The 20,862-nt window shown below is 34.1% G+C and overlaps 2 protein-coding genes and 1 non-coding gene across 3 annotated transcripts in view; 1 reads left to right on the top strand and 2 right to left on the bottom strand.

Annotated features, from left to right (window-relative positions):
- The window catches only part of twin (CCR4-NOT transcription complex subunit 6-like twin), a 694,792-nt gene extending 690,705 nt beyond the window's left edge, over window positions 1-4,087 (bottom strand). The window contains exon 1 of the mRNA XM_069832884.1: window positions 3,977-4,087. The gene's annotated coding sequence lies outside the window, so the exon portion shown is untranslated. The remainder of the gene's footprint in view (window positions 1-3,976) is intronic.
- mRpL1 (mitochondrial ribosomal protein L1) overlaps window positions 4,045-20,862 on the top strand; it is a 34,392-nt gene continuing 17,574 nt past the window's right edge. Inside the window, exons 1-2 of the mRNA XM_069832885.1 lie at window positions 4,045-4,182; window positions 16,947-17,139. Of these exons, the coding sequence (XP_069688986.1) occupies window positions 4,164-4,182; window positions 16,947-17,139 (212 nt within the window). The 5' untranslated portion in view covers window positions 4,045-4,163. The remainder of the gene's footprint in view (window positions 4,183-16,946; window positions 17,140-20,862) is intronic.
- Window positions 19,664-19,741, bottom strand: TRNAA-CGC (transfer RNA alanine (anticodon CGC)). Its single transcript has one exon. It is a non-coding gene; the product is annotated as a tRNA-Ala (tRNA).

Genomic DNA, 20,862 nt, shown 5'->3' with positions numbered 1-20,862 from the left:
ACCCTTATACTCCCATTTTTTCTCCATTATCTACCGAATACAAAAAATCTGGTCAATAGTCGATCTATTACGCCGAAAACCGCACTGATGATCCCCAATAATTTCATCTACGTACGGAGTTAATCTCCTCAAAAGAATATTGGACAAAATTTTGTACGACGTCAACAAAAGTGACTTATTTTCATTTTCTATGTGCAAAATATATCAGTTTGCAAGGAGAAGCTGTATACACTGACAAATGGACAGCCTATGGGGTGCAAAAAATGTAAAATTCCATAGAAATCTTGAAAAAACCATTTTGCAGCTTCATGATAAGTACTTCTTACATCTGACTTAGGTTCTGGGTGATATGTAGGCTACATCTATATCAGGCAGTAGCCTACATCTCATTTGGCAATATGTGTCAGAGGGAGAACAATAATTATTTGTATACATCTGAAGTCTGATTAGTGTAATATGTTACTAGTCAACGATGTATGCAATGAAGGACAAAGAAACTAGCCACTCTACCCCATTACCTCCTGGCTTAGTTTCCTCATGAGTGATGCCTTATTGGTGTGACAAGGTTCAAATTTGTCTTTGGATAGTTGACTAAACAACAATAACAATAATACTTCCCTAAATCGCATATGTTGAGACAGTAAAAACGAAGTGAATAATCATAGGCCTATTTCAGGAAAGTTGCCTTACACGTCTCAGATTCCAGCCAGAAAGTCGTATATACATGCCTATAGTCCTACTTCGTGTTATACACAAGTAACATGCAACATTCTCAAATTAATTTATAAGTTCGACAGCTGTTGAAATTGATCACGTTTTGATTTTTTCCTTTTAATTTGTTATTTTACGATGCTTTATGTATGTATACTTTTTGCTGATTGAGTGGAAGAGAAGGCCTTATAGCCTTAACTCTGCCAGCTAAAATAAGTTATTATTATTATTATTATTATTATTATTATTATTAACAGCTATGGTTATCTAGCATCTGAATGAGATGAAGGTGATAATGCCAGCGAAATGAGTTCAGAGTCCAGCACTGAAAGTTACCCAAAATTTGCTCTTAATGAGTTGAAGGAAAATCCCCGAAAAATATCTCAACCAGGTAACTTGTCCCAACCAGAATTTGAATCCGGACCCGCCGGTTTCATGGTTAGGCATGCTAAACGTTACTCCACAACGGTGGACCACACCTTGTTCAATCTATTAAGATAATGAATATGAACAAATATAAAAATTTTATGTAGGCCTAGACGAAAAAAAATTACTCAACATGCTGACTGATCTAAGAAAGCTACATAGGCCTACCAGAGACTATGTTCATTTGGTAATGTTTTTTTTATTTTGATGATACTTTGAAATTATAGGTACTGTATAGGCCTCGGTTACATACTGAACTTTTCCTCAGCTTCGGAGAAGGCAATGACTCAAATGATATTAATTTATATACTGCAATGTGTACTAAAAATATTTAACACCCAAAATTCCTCACAATCCCTTGTACTGACCAAAGTCTGTCTACTACAGAACTAACATGTTTGGAATAAAAGTTTTGTTTCAGCCTTCTTATAAAGAATAACATCCCATGAAGAAGTCTAAAATAATCTAATTGGACTTAACACTTTAGCCTATACACGTTATTTACAAAAAAAGCCTAGTTGACAAAAATTTCTGTATATTTTATGGTATCAGTATAAAATTCAAACATATTAGGGCCTATGTGCTCTTTTACACTTCATGGCATAATAACAATTTTTAATATCCTCATTATGTTGGATGAAGAAAGTATAATAGGCCTATTAATCAAAATCGGTAATTTCAAAGATTGATTACACGGACTTGTGATGTCATAGATCAGTGGCAGGTTAGGTTTGTTTTTTTTTTCTTCTTCAGATTTTTGGTATATGCCTATCAAAAAACATATGGATGCAAGGCATACCATAAACGTCAACAAACCAAACCTAACCTAACCTGTCACTGATCCTCGAGGATGTCACTGATATTATCAGTGTGTAACTAATCTTGGAAATTACCTTAAAATCTATTTCAAAATTGAGGGATCCACGGAAAGAACATGCTAAGTCGCTTTTCTTACATTTTTCAGGGGATCATTTCTTAACTTTAATACACTGCTAAGACATTATTAATTTACATATAATTTAGTTTCAGTTACCACGTTATAATGCAGACTTTTGGCCATTCTGATTTACTAGAAAGATGGTTCATTTTATGAGCAAGCAGATGGTACCAAAAAAAAAAAAAAAAAAAAAAAAAAAAAAGTGACTTAGCATGTTTTTCCGTTTACCCTTCAATTGCAAAAGAAATATACACACTAGGCTACATATAACACAATAATACGAAAACTTTTCAAGATAATTTTGCATACGAACCCTTCTTTCATTAAGATGAATGGATGTGTATATTCACAGCAAAGAGGAGTTTAGAAACTCCACGAGTTCAAGCAGTGCTAGTAACCTAACCTAATCTAATCTAGTCTAGTCTAACCCGACCCAACTCAACCAAACTGGCCTAACATAGTCAGAATAAAATGCAGGAGTGGAATATACGGAGGTTGTTTCTATTAACTTATCTACAAGGCAGAAAAAGATAGAAAATTTACACAGGACGAAAAAATAGGGACGTCAAAAGTGGGCGGGGCCAAGCCCTACTACATGATTTCCTAAACTAGACGATTTCCTATATTTCCTTTTAATCTCTTTCGTTTCGAAAAATGATAATTTTTAAGCAAATGTTTAATACAATTGAACACATTTGCAGAAAACTGCCAAAGAATCTCCTGAAATGCAGCATTCTACATCAAATTAGCCTACACTATGGTTATCGACTACAACATAGAAATCAATTTTATTTTTAAAATTCTCTCTTTTTTTAAGGAAACTTTTTATAACTAGGCCGGAAATAGCTGTGAATGAGTTGTCAGTCAATTTCTCACTGTTATCAGTACTATTTACTAAACAAGTTCCCTTAGGCCTACTATTCTATACTGAAATCTTAAATTACTATATATATCTCGACATTATTTTAATGTGTGTAGAGGTACGTCAATATAAATTAGCAATTCAGTCTGTTTAGTGAATAACTACAATTTACCATTAGCCTAAGCAAGATTCAAACAAATAATAGACCTTCTGTAGCCATCATATGTACTTAACAGAACTAGGCCTATATTCTGCACCAAAACATTAAAATTATACCCAAATATAATTATAAAAGCTGCATGCCTGCAAACAACCAACTCCATAAATATGTTTTGTAAGACATATTATGTCAATATTATATAGCAGACTAACCACAAAAAAGATCACTTTAGCTATAAAGCATAATGCAACTATTTACTTTGTTTCCAATTAAATAACTTAAATTATATCATTCGTATTCACTTTCAAATTTATATTATTATTATTTCTACATGTATCTAAATATTTCCTACACTCTTTTTCATGCATTAATCTGTATTTCATTATAATGAAATGCAGACTGAGACTTTGCAAAGATTTAGATAAATTACCTATAAATGTATTAATTAAACCTAGGCCTATTAGATAAAATATAAACACAATGTCATACTTACCAGTATCCTTTTCATTCACCTTATCACTTGACAGAATAATTATTCCATCTTCACAATATTTAAATTTAAAACACTAATTGCCCTATGATGAATACCTCATAAAGCCATAGGCTTAACATATAATGCATTAAATCCTCAGATATATGAATGAACATGGATATTGTCCTCTAAATAAACAAACCAGATGTGATTACAGGCTCAGTTTTAATCATAATGTGAAAATTAAATGCAAACAAACATAAATTTTATTGAGGACAGATGGCTACTTCTCATGTCACCCCTTGTAGCCCCTTCTCTACATACAATCTTTCATTCCGTCTAGTTACTGTATTTTTAACACCACTATTGTTAGTGAAGACAAAGTAATATGGTAAAAGTAACACGCACCTTCATCTACCTCTAAACACGCACCAAACTGATGATCGTGGTAAAATATTTGTGATATTTTCTAGTAAACAAAACTATATTGACATACACAGCTCCGCCATTACTAGCCAGGAAATCGGAGAATATTTCGGCGTGTGATTGGTTCTTCAAAACGAACGTTACCGACATTAACCGAATATTAACCAAGATGGCTTCAGTTATTAGAGGTTAGTTGTTTTAGTACTTTCTGATTTAAAATTATATAAATAGTAGTTATTTCTTGAAACGAAAATATGCATCATTTTTGTAGTAATTATCTTAATGAATTCATGACTACTTTGTTCCATAGCAGTTTAAGATTCGTATGCTAAATAAATGCATCATTATAGGTTAGGTTGTGATCATATGTTTCCTATTTGAGAATAGTTTAAATTCAAATGTATGTGAATGGGCCTTGATTACTACCACTTTATGAAATTGATCTTACAGTATACAAATTCCAAACTTTATTTTCTATGTCGGGTTGAGTTTGTCGTCATGTACCTACGTATTCCAACAAGCTAGTTTCTTCACATGTGACGAACTGCAATATGTGGTAGTCAGTGTTGAAGGTTAGAGTCGCACGCATAAATGTATTAAGTAAATCACGACACTTCAGTCCAGTTTATTAGTCAAATATGGCTTATGTGCTCCATTACGAAATTATTAATCAGAAATCCCTAACAACGGTGGTATCTGACTGAATGCTGACTGGAATTATTTTGAAGAAGGGAGAGGTGAGATACTGTATGCTACAGTAATGAAGTTAGGTTGTTTTTTCTTTTAGGTAATTGAGCGAAACACCCGAGGGTTAAGTGAGCGATCCGCTAAACAATTATTCTGTAAATGCAATCTTTTTTCTTATTTTCTTTTTTTTTAATTTTCTAAAATACAGTGTCTGTTGGGAACGTAGGCCTACAACAACGATCCAAGTACATTACTGTGGAGACCTGGAACTGTTCCAAGATCCGTAATCAGGATAAAAGTGTTAAACTATGGATAACCCAGTTTAGTGAATTATAATACCTACTAACAATATATTGTAGTATATTCCGCCTCTGATTTTTTTTCGTACGTAGCCTCTAGTCGGTTTATTGTACCTTACAGCTCCTGCACTGGGAATGATTTTTGAAATTGAATTGAAAGACAGGGAAATGGGAGGAGAAACTTTAAAAGTCACGAAAACGCGTCCTTCGAAGGGAATTCGGAGTGAGAAAATTGAATATGTGAACTCCAAGCCTGTTGGCCACTTGTCTCACTCTGAAATCCGAATAGTCGCGTTTTTGTAAATATTATGACTCGGGTGTTTGGTGCCATCTGTCGATTCAGCCTACAGGTCTTGAGAAGTTAAGATTTCGGTCCCACTAGAGGACTAGAATGTCCTTCCACCTCTCCCTTTACTGTGCTTCCTCAAACTGATACCATCTGTACGATAGTAACAATACTTATCACGCCACACCGTTCTGAGTGAATAGACGTGCTATTAAAATATTGGGAATTATAATGATCTAATGAATAATTGAAATGGAGTGTGACGATAGAATCAGAAAAAAGCTGGACAACCTAAGGAAAAACTCGCCTTTGCCCGCCACAAATACAACTCTGCTGTTACCGGGATTCGAACCCAAGTTCGCAGTTATCGTAAGACAACGCTCTGCCATCTAAGCTACTAAGACAGCTTTCGTTTTCTGTTGTAATTATTTAATGTATTTTCAGCTCCATTTTACAATATGAAAGTTTAAAGGTGAGTTTTATTTTTATATCAAATCGTGATGTTAATACTACACAGACTCGTAATAATCTTCAACATCGTGGACATTTTATAATCCAAAGCGCATCACGAATCTAGGAAGAAATATATTTTTCTTCTCAAAATTTGTATCCACTTATATTGTAAACAAGAAAAAGTACCGGTAGCTATAAGTGTGAGGTATGTTGAAAATATACGTTTTACAGTTAAAATATATAGGCCTACCCACTTCTAGGTACAATAATTATAGGCTGTTCTTACAAATAATTTACTATTATTTCTTTGTACAGTCGTCCTTAAGAAACAATGGTGGGATCAAAATCAAAGTTTAAATGCGCTGTTCATTCGTTGTTTCAGGCGGCTATGTGGCCTCCTAGTCGATAATCGATCATCGAGGATTAAAGTATTCATCACTTGGATAATTTTTGCAACGTCGATTGTGGTGTAGTGGATAAAACTGGGTTATCACATGCATGAGTACGGGGTTCAATCCTGACTGGAGAAGTTATTTTTTTACTGTATAATTTTTCGTTCCCTATGACATCGTTTCTAAGTTCATACCATTTTTTATTGCATGATACATGAATACATGATAATTTTTTTAACTCTAGAACTAAACTACATTGTTAAAGTCTTTTCAAAGACAGGACCATCTTTTGAAAAGTCTCTGCATATTAAAACGCATTCTCCGCAACGCCTTGGAAGAACTGGCGACCGCCGATGAATTATGGCAACTAATTCAGAATGCCAGCAATGCCCTGGCAGAAAGGTCAGATTTAATTTCAAATGAGCTTGTGGTATTGTCCATGTCCAAGGAATTGCGGGAAGTCATCCACTGGCATGAAACATGAATTTCTTAAAGTTATTTTAAATTATTTTATTTCAATAAATTATAGAAGGTAATGGTTTCATTTTGTGCTACAGTTATGTTTTTTGTCATTAAACAATGCTTTCCTTCTTAATGTCAGTGTCTAAAATGAATGACTTCACGCTAATTTTAGAAACATGCATTATCTACTTACTGTATCTTTAAAAGATCTTTATATTCAAGTGACTCTGTGCGTGAGGTAGGACAACGCGTTGTAGTAATAACTCCTTTTTTTATCATTATGATATGAGCCCTGCTACTCTCCCATAAAAGTTTTAAAGACATTTCTAAAACAGGTCGTGCTTACGGTAGCTTAGTTTGAAACACGTGTTATTTCACTGCTTAATGACGTAAACGAAATCGTATTAAGATGTAGAAAACATAACAAATAATAATATTCACCTACTGAACTCAGTCCTGAAAATCAAAATCTATTTTCAGCCTTAAAACTAACTGATATAAATATGAAATGTTTGGAAGGTTCTTATGCAACCTAAAATATATTATTGCTAAATTATACGATTATATACATAGATAAGTCTATGCTAAAAATAAAATTAAATAACTCTGTCACGATGCGGATTCGAACTAATGACGAAAAAAATTGAGAGCTAAAGCTCTGGCTGTAAGCTACTCGCCTAACTAAATACTGTACTGTATATCTATCGCAATGGGCATTTCGAACCTACTAGGCCCATAACTAGCAGTTTATTTACATTTTAAACCACTATTCAGCTTTGTTACAATGCAGAATATTGGAAAGAAATTATTTGTGCATATCTAGATTGAAACTATTAAGGGGCGAGGATGGTATTTTTGATGAAAAATGACTAAATTAAAAAAAAAAAATCTTTAAAATACTCTGTGATATGTGTGGATCGCCATTTTTAAACTTCCTGCATTATGGATTTTTAAATCACTCGCTCACTTTTATTGTTGTTTCCAGTAAATTAAATTTTCAAATTTTTTTTTCTTTAAAATACCCTTTGATATGTGTGGAATACATTGCATAACATTTTGTGGGTATTTGTGCCCTTATCGGATGTTGAGACGTCATTTTTAAACTTCCTGCGCTATGGATTTTTAAATCACACTCCCGCTTTTTTCGGTTTCCAGTAACTTCGTTTTTTTTGCTACATTGCCAGACAAAATGGATGTAATTTCTGAACTATTAAAGATACATGCATGAAATTTAGAACACACATTCTTTAGACTATTAGGAAACTTTTCTCTGTAACAGAATTTTGTTAATTGATTTCATTTTAAAAATACGTCCGTTTGTTTGCAAGAAAGGAAATCAGAAAATTGTTACTAAATTTTAATTGTTTATTTTACAAACGTAGGGACTAATATCAACATTCTGTTACAGACAGTTTGTAGAACATACTTTTGCAAATACATTGTACATTGCAAAAACTGTTTGAATCTATCTTTAAAAACGGTTTAGATATATCGGTTTTAGTACAATCCTGCATTGGGTATATTTTTTTTTCAAATTTGGGCCCCAAATAATTTTTTTTTTCAAAATATTTTTATTTGGTTGAGTTGCCACAGCTATGAGCTCTCTACATACAAAAAATTAACAATTTACACCAAATAGGAAAAATGTTTTAAAAAATACCATCCTCTCCCCTTAAGTTAGCCCTTTAAAAACATATTCTCTTGTGAATGCTGAGGCCTTCCCGCGTATGCGAAAATCCGCATTTCCGAGACAAAATTCCAGTTGGCATTTTTTCCATGTACATGTCTATTTCGCTACATTACTTGGCGCTTTTCGTTAATGTTTTGTACTTATAAGATAAACTGTTTATTTAGTCCATCAATCATTTAACGACGCTGTAACACTGTACAGTTATCTAGCGTAATTGGAATTGGCGATAACGGGGTGGTATCTTGGCGAGATGAATCCGAGTTTTTGCCATGGGATTATATGGCATTTGCCTTGCAGTTGGAGAAAACTCAAGAACGTAACCAGTTAGTCCAATCGAGATTCGAACTCACGCCCCAGTAAAGTCATAAAGCACGAGTCCCCTCACTAACACCTTGACCTAGATGCGTTCTTGCCAGTAAGTTGCAAATCGAATATGGAGATGTCAATTATTTGTACCATTTCTGAGCTGTGAAACGTGAATTGTCACGGAGGAGATACGCGTTAGATTGGGAGACCTGTCTGAATCACAGGACACGTTCAAGGAGAAAGACGAAGGGGCTTGACATGATTTAGCTTCTATATAAGAGTTCAGTGATATTTTTAATACCAGGTTCCATATCAAGCTCAACAATTCCTCTGCATTTTCTAAAAGAAGGCATTTTCTTAACCATATAGACCGTAATGTTTTTATTTTTATGTAATTAGTAATTAATTACTGATCCTCTGATCACTCATTTAAAATATCTAGTACCTATTCATTGCTATTACCGTGGCTACAGAATGCTGAAATAGGCCACTTCCTATTTCACAAGGACCTACAGTATGTAACAAGTTGGAAAGTGAATATATGTCTTTCCTTTTCCACATCATGTCCTTCAGATGCAATATGTTACCAGACGTTGCATTTAACCGCATTAGTTTAAAGAGTCTTCAAATGAAAATAATAAAAATACATAGAGTACAAATTCGGCTACGATTTTGTATGACTCAATCTTTTATATGTCTAGAGTTCTCCACAAATTATGACACAAAGTGCTGTTGTGAGCAAATTTTTGTAGCTACATTGTTTATCTGACCTGCTAAATAAAATTACGTAGTTTCAGTTGAAGTAAACTAGTTTAGAAACTTGTATTGCGACGTATTAGTATTGCAGATAACTCACAGTTACGTCGCCCTGAAATATTAAATAAATAATCGACTTCGGTAGAAATCACGGATATTGTGGTTAGCATATAATTATTTTGTATTGCATAATAATGTTATCATTATTTTGGCTATTAACGTCGAATAACTACTTAGATATTTCGGGAACATTCCGGTATCATCAATTTGCGTCACTATTTCAGTTGCCTATTACTACATTAGCGTCTCCATTAAACGAAAGAACAACAGTATTCTAGCTATCATTAAGCGTTTATAAATGCAATCTCATATATAAAAATATTGATAGAAAGCAATTTCAAGCCCTAACGTTGTAAGATATCAAAATACGTAGTAGACCAGATATGCGCTTTCTAAAAACTGCAACATTTAAGTTTCGTAAGGTAGGTAGGCTAATCCATGTAAGTGGATGTAAAGTTTGTTCGGTCAATGTGCGGGAGACAGGGTCACTGAGCTGTTTAAATGCTCCAACTTTTCAAGTGTTTTAAGATTTTAAAGATTTCTTGCATTTGTCGACAACCTGGGATTATCCTCTGTAACCCGACGTCACGTTTTCTCTATCACAGTTTTGTTGCTTTCGCAAATTTAGACGAAGAATACATTAAATTTTATAGCATTTATTATAGGCCTACCGTATGTAATACATAATATTCTTACAGATAGAGAGTGGCTGTTTTAACGTTCCCAAAAATAACAATACAGTAATATAAATCGAGTGCTTCAAAAGCTGCCCAATAATTAATGGATGTACATTATAGGGGATCATGATAGTTAAGGTCATCCAGAAATTCCTCTAAATATCATTTGGGGCCGTATTTTAGACAGAGATACATATAAAATGTAATAATTAGCCTACGTTCTGTTTAATTATACTACAATTAGAAGGTTTCAACTTCAGTAATACAGCCTAAGGCACTATTTGTCATTTTAGTTCTTATATAATATATTCTTGGACCAGTAGTAACAACATTACGCACTGTAGCCTATTCTGATGTAAATTAAGGATTTTTGTCGTTTCTGATACGTGGAGCTGGTGTTCATTACGCAACATGTCCACCATGTACATTTTTTAGATAGCCTAACAGATGGAACAGGCAGTTATTTTCATCCTCTATTCGATAACGCATTGTACTCCTTACATATTGCATCAAATTCTCTAGTTTCTAAAGCGGGAAAAGAAGGTGTTCGTCATTCTATTTGTAACATGTCCACCCATTGTCATGATTCAAACAATATACAACATGTCCTCGTCAGCCGATGAGAAGGCTCCATAGCAGCTCTCTGCGTTCTTTCCAATAAAAATTGACTATGATAAGGATTCTGTTGCTGTTGGATACAAAAATCATGGGTTCCGGAAGAAGAAGCAGAGTCCTAAACATTCTAAGGAAAGGTTAGATTGTTTAATAGGAAACAAATTCACACTAAGAGAGCGAAGTGTTTCTGTGATCTGAAAAAAGAAACGTTTACAGACCCACCCAGTCTTTTCAGCAGGTTCAACCTCTGCCCAAGACATCTATTCAGGACGCATATTATAGCAGGCAAATTGGATTTTACAATATTTGTATCTTAGACTTGAAAAAACGAATCCGTAATTTGCCCTATTTTTATGTTCGGACAGAACAGAATGTGTAAGATTGCATTAAAAATATTTTCCCCTGTTGTAATTTTGTAATTATTAATGTGTGAAATATGTATCAGTAAATAATATGTTGTAGAATGCTTGTGTATGGAACCACAATATGTAAGCTTGCACTACAAATATTTGCCTGTATTTTACTATTATAATTTTTCATATAAATATGAAGTAATTCTGTTATTTATATATAATTCACATTTAGATAAATGTTTTATGTAATTTAAATAAATGATAGTCTTAAAGTAATATGTCCAAACATTTCTTGCAAAAAGTAACATGTCCGCGTTATATTTCATTATAAATCACGAAAAATAATCTTAATTTCATTTTATGCATATACAACAGATTTCTGAACACAAAACAACATTAGATTATAAAAACAAATAATTTTGTTGTATAGTTTGGTAATAAAAGGTTTTCGCTATTCCTGAAAAATCGTTTATGATGGACATGTTGCATTTTGAATGCCAGCTCCACTTATGGCTTTTCCCCGACTTGTTTTTCACTATATAGTTATGAACACTAATAACTAATTTATTTCTTCCATTGCTTTGTTAAAGTACTTACGGATTTCCTTCTAATGGAGCCTGTATTTGCTTGGTCCTGCACTGTCCACAGAGCCACCTGTATTACTTGGTTCTGCAATGTTCACTTGTCTTGCACTATTCACATCACTACTTGCACTGTATTCATTATTTACACGTTCATTTAAATCACCTATATTATCTATAGTATTTACAGCAACAATGTCATTATTTACATTGCCATCATGAGGAACAATGGTGTCTATATATATATTTACCATTATTTACATTAACTTCCCACAGTCTCCACATTTTCGAAAACACTGTTTTTCGATAAATATTGCAAGAAGCAACTGGACTGGAAGGAATATTGGTAATGGTCTCTTCTTGAGGGGCTTAGTGGCACATGCCACGCTTTCATCTGTGAGTTCTGAAGGCATAAATGTGAAGTAATCCTGTTAGAGGAGACAAGGGTTTCATCTGAAAGCATGCCTAACTGTACATCTAACGAATGTACAGACTTTACCATGCAAACTCATTGTCAGTATTTGAGAGGCACAGTGAATTATTCCTCACATTGACAGTATCCCCCCCCCCAAATCGACGGATAGGCCTACTTGACTTTTGCTTCATTTTACCTCAGCGTCCCCCTCTGAAAACAATATGCCTTATTTGAATACTCTTTGCCGCAGAGCGTTGTCCTTGGTATGCCATAGGTAGTGGTCTACAGCATACTAGTGTGATGATTATGATGATTAATGGAGCAATGGTGGAATGCCAGTAGGGAAAACAGGAGTACCCTGAGAAAATATAATGCCTGACACTGTCTTTGTCCACCACAAATTCCACATAGATCCTCCGAGATTCGAACCTGGTTACCAGCCAATGTTTTAGCCACTCAGCTAATAGTTAGCCACATTAACAATGTTTTCTGGGCATTTTTAGCCTATATAATTCTTCACATATTAATATAAATTCTATTTCTTCCATTACATACATATTTTATAGAATGTTGAATTAGTCACTGAAATGTTTTCAAATTTTCGGCATGAAAGAAAATCCTTTTCCTCTGGCCAAAATCGAACCTCATCCATTCAGTTTTTAGTAATTCAGTTTATTGTTTGAGCTTGCGTACTTAACTTCATTAATAATGTATACATTTTTATAATATCTTAACAGACTCGTTCATGTATTATCTTGCTATTCCGTATATGCAGACAAGAGGTTATTTCTGTAAATATACATAATTTGATCATGTAGACCTAAATAAATAACTTAGCTATTGTATATGGACAAAGGTCAATGCAGTAGGTATGTTGTACTGTGAAGGTTTTTCAGAACATGATTTTCTTATAAAAATATTCTTTAAAAAGGTATCTAAATAGTGAATGCAGTTAAGAAATAATGCTAAAAATATTATTGTGTTATATTCTCACTAAAACATCTGAAGGACTCATTTCTTTTGTTCCAAAACGTAATTTCTAAAAGTTTATCTTATGAAAATACTTTCTTTTATACATTAAAATAAATCAATGTCTTGGCTTATGGCAACTGATATTTTGAAAATAATGCTCTGGCCAATTCGCATTCCAAAGTCAGTTGTAACATTAATAATATTTAGGGACAATTTTTGATTCAAAATTATCTTGGAAAAATCATATTGAAGCAGTAGTAAACAAATCAACAAAAAGACTTCCAATTTTAAAGAGATTAGCTGGAGCCAAGTGGGGTAATTAGTAATCGGCAGACTTTGAACATCACGTACAAAACATTCATCAAGCCAATACTTCTCTACAATGCGGATGTATTAATTACAGCAAATAATTTCAACCAGAATCGACTAGAAGTATGCCAAAATCAGGCCCTGCGACTAATAACTGGCGCAGCAAAATCAACCCCAATCACAGCAATGCAAGCCCTAACCCAGAACCCTCCAATAAATCTCACTCTAGAGGAGCAGGCACTAACACACAAGAAAAAATGCTACGGTTAACAACAACAAAATGGGAAAAAAGACTGTTACAACCAACCAAGTTGAAAACACAAACAAGTTTCCTGTCCAAAGTCACGGAAATAAAAACAGAATTGAATCTCCCTAAATCTAAAGAAAACATTTTAAGCAGAGAAAACCCTCTAACCTTCGAACCAATTAACATTCAACTAGATTTAGAAGAACCAGTTACAAAATCTGAAACTTCCAAACCTGTACTAAAAGCGCTGGCATTAGAAGCTGTGAATAATAGATACCCACCAGAAGAATGGTTACATATCTACACAGATGGGTCTACTATCGATAACAACTCAGGATCAGGAATTACGTGTGCATTATTCTCATTTTATCAACCAGCAGGATATCATACAACAAATTTTGTTGCGGAAATAATGGCTATTCATATCTCACTCCAACACCTACTATACAGAATAGATAAATTTCAAAATGCTGTCATTCTCTCTGATTCTAAAGCAGCATTATATGCAATAAATTCATATAAAATGATGTCAGTCCAAATTAAAGAATGTCACAAAATGATCCAACAACTTCAAAAACTACAGAAAAGAATTCAATTGCAATGGATACCTGCACATTGCGGAATTGCTGGAAATGAAACTGCTGACTTTCTTGCCAAAAAATTTAATTCAGAATACAAATACAAGCCTACCTTTTACATCCATCAAAAGACTAATTAAAAATAAATATAAAATCAAGCAAAACCAAGCACTATGTACCAAAGCCAAAGATAAAAAATGGAGCATTTTAATAAAAAAAACAGAAATTATTCCAGAAATCCCACGTAAATCTGCAGTAGCAAAATTCAGACTGCTTACAGAACACGATTATTTGGTCAAACACTTGAATAAAACAGGAATTTACACAAATCCAAATTGCCCTCTATGCAACAAAGAAAAAGAAATGACGGAAGATCATCTACAAACCTGTGAAGTTCTACCTGATGGATCCACCACAGAGAAATATTGGAGAGCAAGAACGCTAATGGCTTCGTTGCCAAAGCCCGGCATTGGATAACAACAACATTAATAAAGGAAGGCAGATAGAATCTGAAGAGGTGCCAGAACATGTAGTGCTGTCAGGTCTCCCATATTTTACGGATTCTCCTGTATTTTACCCACATTTTCGCCAGTCTCCCGTCTCACATATTTGATAACATTTTCTCCCGTAATTTATTTATTTAAATGGTAAATATGAATAGTGGTATGTTGCTATGCTAGTGGTATATTTTAAGTGTAATCTACAATGACAAATTCTCATTAATTTTTAATCTGTTTTGTTAAGAAAAATTTCAATTGTAAGAGTTTCTGAATGAATACAAAGCAAGTGGTAAGTATTGATAGTGCTGTGAGATTCATTTTAAATTACATTTGCATACAATTATACTGTATATGACTTGCTTTTAAAGATAAAACACGTCGATAATATCTTGATAGAACAATTTTGGCAATTATTTCCAAAATCTCCCGTATTTTGAGTTTGAAAACCTTTTAACCCTAGTCATATGTCTAAGTCTTGGAATGAAGAAATTTATGAAAATAAGTACTTTCGTCTAATTATTATCATGGTTTTGTTTTTAACATCCGTTATTTCCCAGACAGTTGATTACAACTTTCTGTAACAATAAGAACAAATATCCTGGTGAAAGAAGTTGCAGTAATATACATGTCATTAACATTTAAAGTGGAAAGAAATGGCATGGGAATAAAATCAGAATTTTGCATTAATGTTACTTTATCTCCATTGTGTTAATCTTTCTCCTACCAGTTCTGAATTTCTTTTTAGATTTATTTATTTATATTTGCTTAAAATTGGCTTTTAAGGAACCCAGAGGTTCATTGTCAACCTCACATAAGCCCGCCATCAGTCCCTATCTTCAGCAAGATTAATCAATCCCTAGCATCATATTCCACCTCCCTCAAATCCATTTTAACATTATACTCCCATCTACATCTCGGCTTCCCCAATGGTCTTTTTTCCCTCAGGTCTTCCAACTGACACTCTTCTGGATTCACCTGCTACATGCCCTGCTCACCTCAAACATCTGGATTTAATGTTCCTAATTATTGTGTTAGGTAAAGACTACAATGCGTGCAGTTCTGCATTGTGTAACCTTCTCCATTCTCCTGCAACTTCATCCCTCTTAGCCCCAAATATTTTAGTTAGCATCTTATTCTCAAACACCAATAATATCTGTTTCTCTCTCAAAGTTTCACAATCATCTTACAGAACAACTGGTAATATAACTGAAATTCTAACTTTCATCTTTTTTTAGAGCAGACTGGATGACAAAAGCTTCTCAACCGAATAATAGTATTATTATATTTATTTATTCTGTGTTTAATTTCCTGTCGAGTATCATTTATATTTGTTACTGTTGTTCCGAGGTATATGAATTTTTCCACCTCTTCAAAGGATAAATTTCCAGTTTCTGTGTTTCCATTTTGTACTACATTCTGGTCACGAGACATAATCATATACTTAGTCTTTTTGGGATTTAATTCCAAACCTATCTCCCTACTTGCTTCAAGTAAGATTCCCTAATCGTATGTGGATTTCTTCTAACATATTCACGTCATCCACATAAACAAGCAGCTGATGTAACCCATTCAATTTCAAACCCTCTCTGTTTTCCTGTACTCTCCTAATGACACATTCTAGAGTAAAGTTAAAAAATAAAGATGTTAGTGCATCTCCTTGCTTTAGCCTGCAGTGAATTGGAAAAGCATCGGACAGAAACTGGCCTATATGGACTCTGCTGTACGTTTCACTGAGACACATTTTAATTAATCATACTATTTTCTTGGGAATACCAAATTCATTAAGAATATTATATAAAACTTCTCTCTTAATCGAGTCATATATCTTTTTGAAATCTATAAATAACCGATATACTGTGCCCTTATACTTCCATTTTTTTTTCCAATATCTGTCACAACATCTGTTGAAATGTAATCAACAGTTTATCTATTACACCTAAAACCACATTGATGATCCCCAATAATTTAATCTTTTAACTCCTAGGTCATATTAGTTAACTATTAGGATGCTTGTTGCCTTTTTATTTTGTCAATTATTTCGTATTAATTGGGGTCCAATCTGGCATTCACCCTTAGTGAACTGAAAATTAGTTATATTCAGCCTAGAAAAACCACGAAAAAAACCTCGGCCAGATTGGAACCGAACCCAAGATCTCCCGAATGCGAATCCAGTGCGTTACCACTCAGCTATCTTGCCTGGTGATGTATTTTTATTTGAAAATTCAGTGACAGTAGATCCTAATTTAAGCACTACTTGTCACTTCTTTCAGTTGCACATTCATGAGACTGACTGAATTTATTTATTTATTTCTAGGAACGATTACGTCATTGTTGAGTAATTGCAGTTTGAAAAACACAAGGTTTGTGACACAGCTGATTAATGCGAATGCAATTCAAGTCCGAAATTATGCCGCAAGGAAAGGAACAAGAGAAAAGGCTAAAAAGAAGAAGGTTAAAGTGGAAGTGAAAAAAGTTGGATTTATACCACACAATCAGCGAGGAACAAAGTAAGTAGGCTAATTTGTGTGTGTGTTTTTTTAATTAAAACTTATATGCATAAGGTTGCATATAATTTATAGGTATTGTAATTACACAATGACTGGTATTGTTACACAGGTATTATAATTAATGATTAAAAGCTTTGAAATTTCATTGCTTCTAAATTATTATCAGTGTGAATAAGTGAAACACAGTGCTCTCTTTTTTTAAGTTGAAGAGGTACTAGCATTTTATTGTTATAATTCGTTCATTGCCCAAGATCCAAGGTTTCAGACATCAAAGTTTATTAATTTTTCTTTCAGTACATCTATATTTAATAACCATTGTAGAGTTTATGATTGAGTGATTATAATAGACCAGATCTATTATTTTAAGAAGACATATTACTTTTAAAATGTCCATTAAAAACAAGTTAGATAAGAGTAAATAATACAATATGAAACATCTTTCATTATAGTTTTAGTTCAGTACGATAATTAACTATCAAAAAGTGGCCACTGTCAATAGAGCTTTCAGACACAATCACAATAATATATGAGATCTGAATATTCACTAAATTTGAAGGAAAATATATTACATTCCAGTTTAATGCGTATTCTTACTATAAGACATGCACTCTTATCATGATAAAAGTCAGTGCCGGTTCCTTGGGGGAGGGAAGGGAGGAACGTCCTTCTCACATTTTTCTTCTTTTGAAAGTAAATATCAAATGAAATATATGCCTTGAAATTCGAGGAAGATTCGATAATTTTTGTGTTCACAGCTATAAGAAAACCTCGGTTGATCGAGTTTTAAACCACGCACACTCATGTGCTGCTAGAAAACTGTGAGAAGGATGCGAGATTGTTTGTGTGGAGGAAAGTCAATCCATTCCTCCTTTACTGCAGTTAACACACATAGACAACAGCGCACCAGCAGCCAGACAAAGACGCAGAGTTTTAAAGCAAGTAAATGAACGGATAGGGAGGAGATCCTCTTTTGAATCAGTGCATGGGCGGGAAACAAACCGACTGGTCTTGCTGCAAGCTCGCTACCGCTGCCATCTAACCAGACTATAACATATCTAGGAGGAGACACAATAAAAACAGTTTTAATGCAAAGCTATGAAAGACACCATATAAACTTTTTAAAAATTATAAATCAAAATATATTATTCATTGCACTTTATATAAGCTACTATTCATGGTTTGAAACTTTCGAGGATATCTGAAAGTTGGAGTTGGATTTATATAAAACAAAGAGGAAGTAGTTCTACGTTAGTATAGCAGATCTTTTTGGCCCCTGAAATTCACTTCCATTCATTGTCTACTAGACAGGACAACAGTCAAGTTGTCAGTTTTGTACAGATATATTTGAAGTTGAAAGTACTGCAAACTACATTATTTTTAACATAAAAAAATTAATCGGCCACCGGCAGCTTTGAACAATAATGGTAGTACGGCTTTACAAGAACTGACATTCTTCAAAAGAATGTGATACTGAACTTGTAAAATGTACATGTGGCAACACAGACCACGTGGGTGGGTGCAGTGTTCTCGGTTTCCTAACAGATTATTTCTCATTCCCATTTGCATAAAACGGTTCCGGTTACGTGTTAGTAGCTGGTCTCTTCCAACACGTGTGATGCTGTAATGTGCGTGAAAAATGCTGCGAGGTTGTGAATTTCCTTGTAATTGTTAATTTGTGCAATTATTCAACAATGAATGGAAGTGAAAACATATTATATTTTGAAAAATGTAGGAAACTCAGTTTACAAAAACAGATTATTGCTATACAAAAGGGAAGGCCAACCCTAACATTACCTGGTCTTACATGTATGCATGTATGCTAATTTGTAGCATGTTTCTCTCAAGAAGGTGTCATTTTGCGCTGTTAACTTCTTTCCTCCTCTTAAGAAATATACAGGAGCCGCCACTGATAAAAGTGCTTCGCTAATGTAATATTCTTATATTGATCCTCTGCCTTTCAACACTGTGGGTATTGATGGCTCACTGTACGCTTACAATACTGTGTGTAGGATGAAACTTTATGGTAAAAGTGTAGGCTTTGTATACTATAACATCAGCAAACTTCTGCTTAGGCAACTGCATAGGGCCCCAACCTGGAAGAGGCCCTGGCTAGGGAATAATAATAATTAGGGTCGTTAAAATGTAATTTTAGGTGCCAAAATACGCTTAAAAGTGTAAGAAATAGTCTCTAAAGAATCGAAAATAGGCTCTAACAAAAATAATATTTTCTATAAAAATACGTTCCAAATCATGAGGAATTCACTTCTAGAATTTAATAATTTTAAATGCTTATACACCGTTACCACCATCACTACTAAAAGTACAAGAACAACAAATATCTAACTAGTTATACATAAACTAAACAATTAAATGTGATAAATAAGTTTTAGACATAAATTCAGTACACAAACAAGTCAAATACAGGTATCAAATATGAATGAGGTCTTGCCCACCTCGTTATATTTTGCTCGACTAGTATGACTAGTCAGTTTGTTTTTATGCCATTAAGTACGAGAAAAATTCGTACCGGCACCGGGAATCGAACCCAGGACCTCTCAGTTGTGCGCGCTGAGTGCTCTCTAACCAACTGAGCTATGCCGGGACCCGACTCACGACGCCGGCCGAACTCCTCTCGTAGTACCGTGTTATGGCCTTACTGCCTGCACTTGAGACGATACACGTCATATATGTACAGGAGTGCATATTACATGACTTTATGGCCATATTCAACAACAGTTTCTTTAAACTGTTAACATCATATATGTATCAAATATGAATGAGGTCTCGCCCACCTTATTATATTTTGCTCGACTAGTATGACTAGTCAGTTTGTTTTTATACCATTAAGTACGAGAAAAATTCGTACCGGCACCAGGAATCGAACCCAGGACCTCTCAGCTGTGCGCGCTGAGTGCTCTCTAACCAACTGAGCTATGCCGGGACCCGACTCACGACGCCGGCCGAACTCCTCTCGTAGTATCATGTTACGGCCTTACTGCCTGCAGTTTATCCCGTAGGTTACTTTATTTCCAACAGAACCAGGAACACATTTGGAATTTAAAATACAAATTTTCGAAATAAGAATGAGTGTTTTGACCTATTAGAGATAAAAGATACTTAATAGGTCAAAATAGGCTTTGTCGTCAAAATAGGCATTTTAGGTACTATTAAAATACCAATTTAGGCATAGTTTTATATGAAACGTGTACTTGCAAGTTTTTATGAACTTATCTTGTAAGGATTAAAATAATATTGCTATTTGTTGGTACACTAAAATTTTTATATAATAATGGCATTCAATAAGAATGGTAACAATGTTGTAAATTAGTACTCCTAGCGGTGACCATTGAAATCTTGTACTGTGTAATAGAGCAGCTAATGTTTCATAAATTTGCAATATTGAAAGTCGCTGAACAGCCATATTTTGTAAATACAGTGGCTGTTTCTGATTTGTGGTAAACAATACAGCCCTGAAGTACGAACAAAGGTGCTTAATAAAAATCCAAGTTGCAAGAGAAAAACGTGCAACTCAGTGCTTTAGGGCATTACAAGAAGCCTGTGGGAGAGAATTCCTACCATACTGAATGAAGTATTGCAAGTTGGGTGGAAGCGAGGCATTCACTTTCAATCAAGAACTTTAGATTGATCAGTGAGAGATATATCCAGAAATGCTGCTGCAGATGGAGTCTGCCGTCTTCCAAGAATTTGGCAACATTTTGTTGA

The sequence above is a fragment of the Periplaneta americana genome, chromosome 8 (assembly GCF_040183065.1).
Source record: "Periplaneta americana isolate PAMFEO1 chromosome 8, P.americana_PAMFEO1_priV1, whole genome shotgun sequence".
Lineage (NCBI taxonomy): Eukaryota > Metazoa > Arthropoda > Insecta > Blattodea > Blattidae > Periplaneta > Periplaneta americana.
Note: the sequence above shows the minus strand (reverse complement) of the source record. Positions and strands in the feature narration are given on the sequence as shown.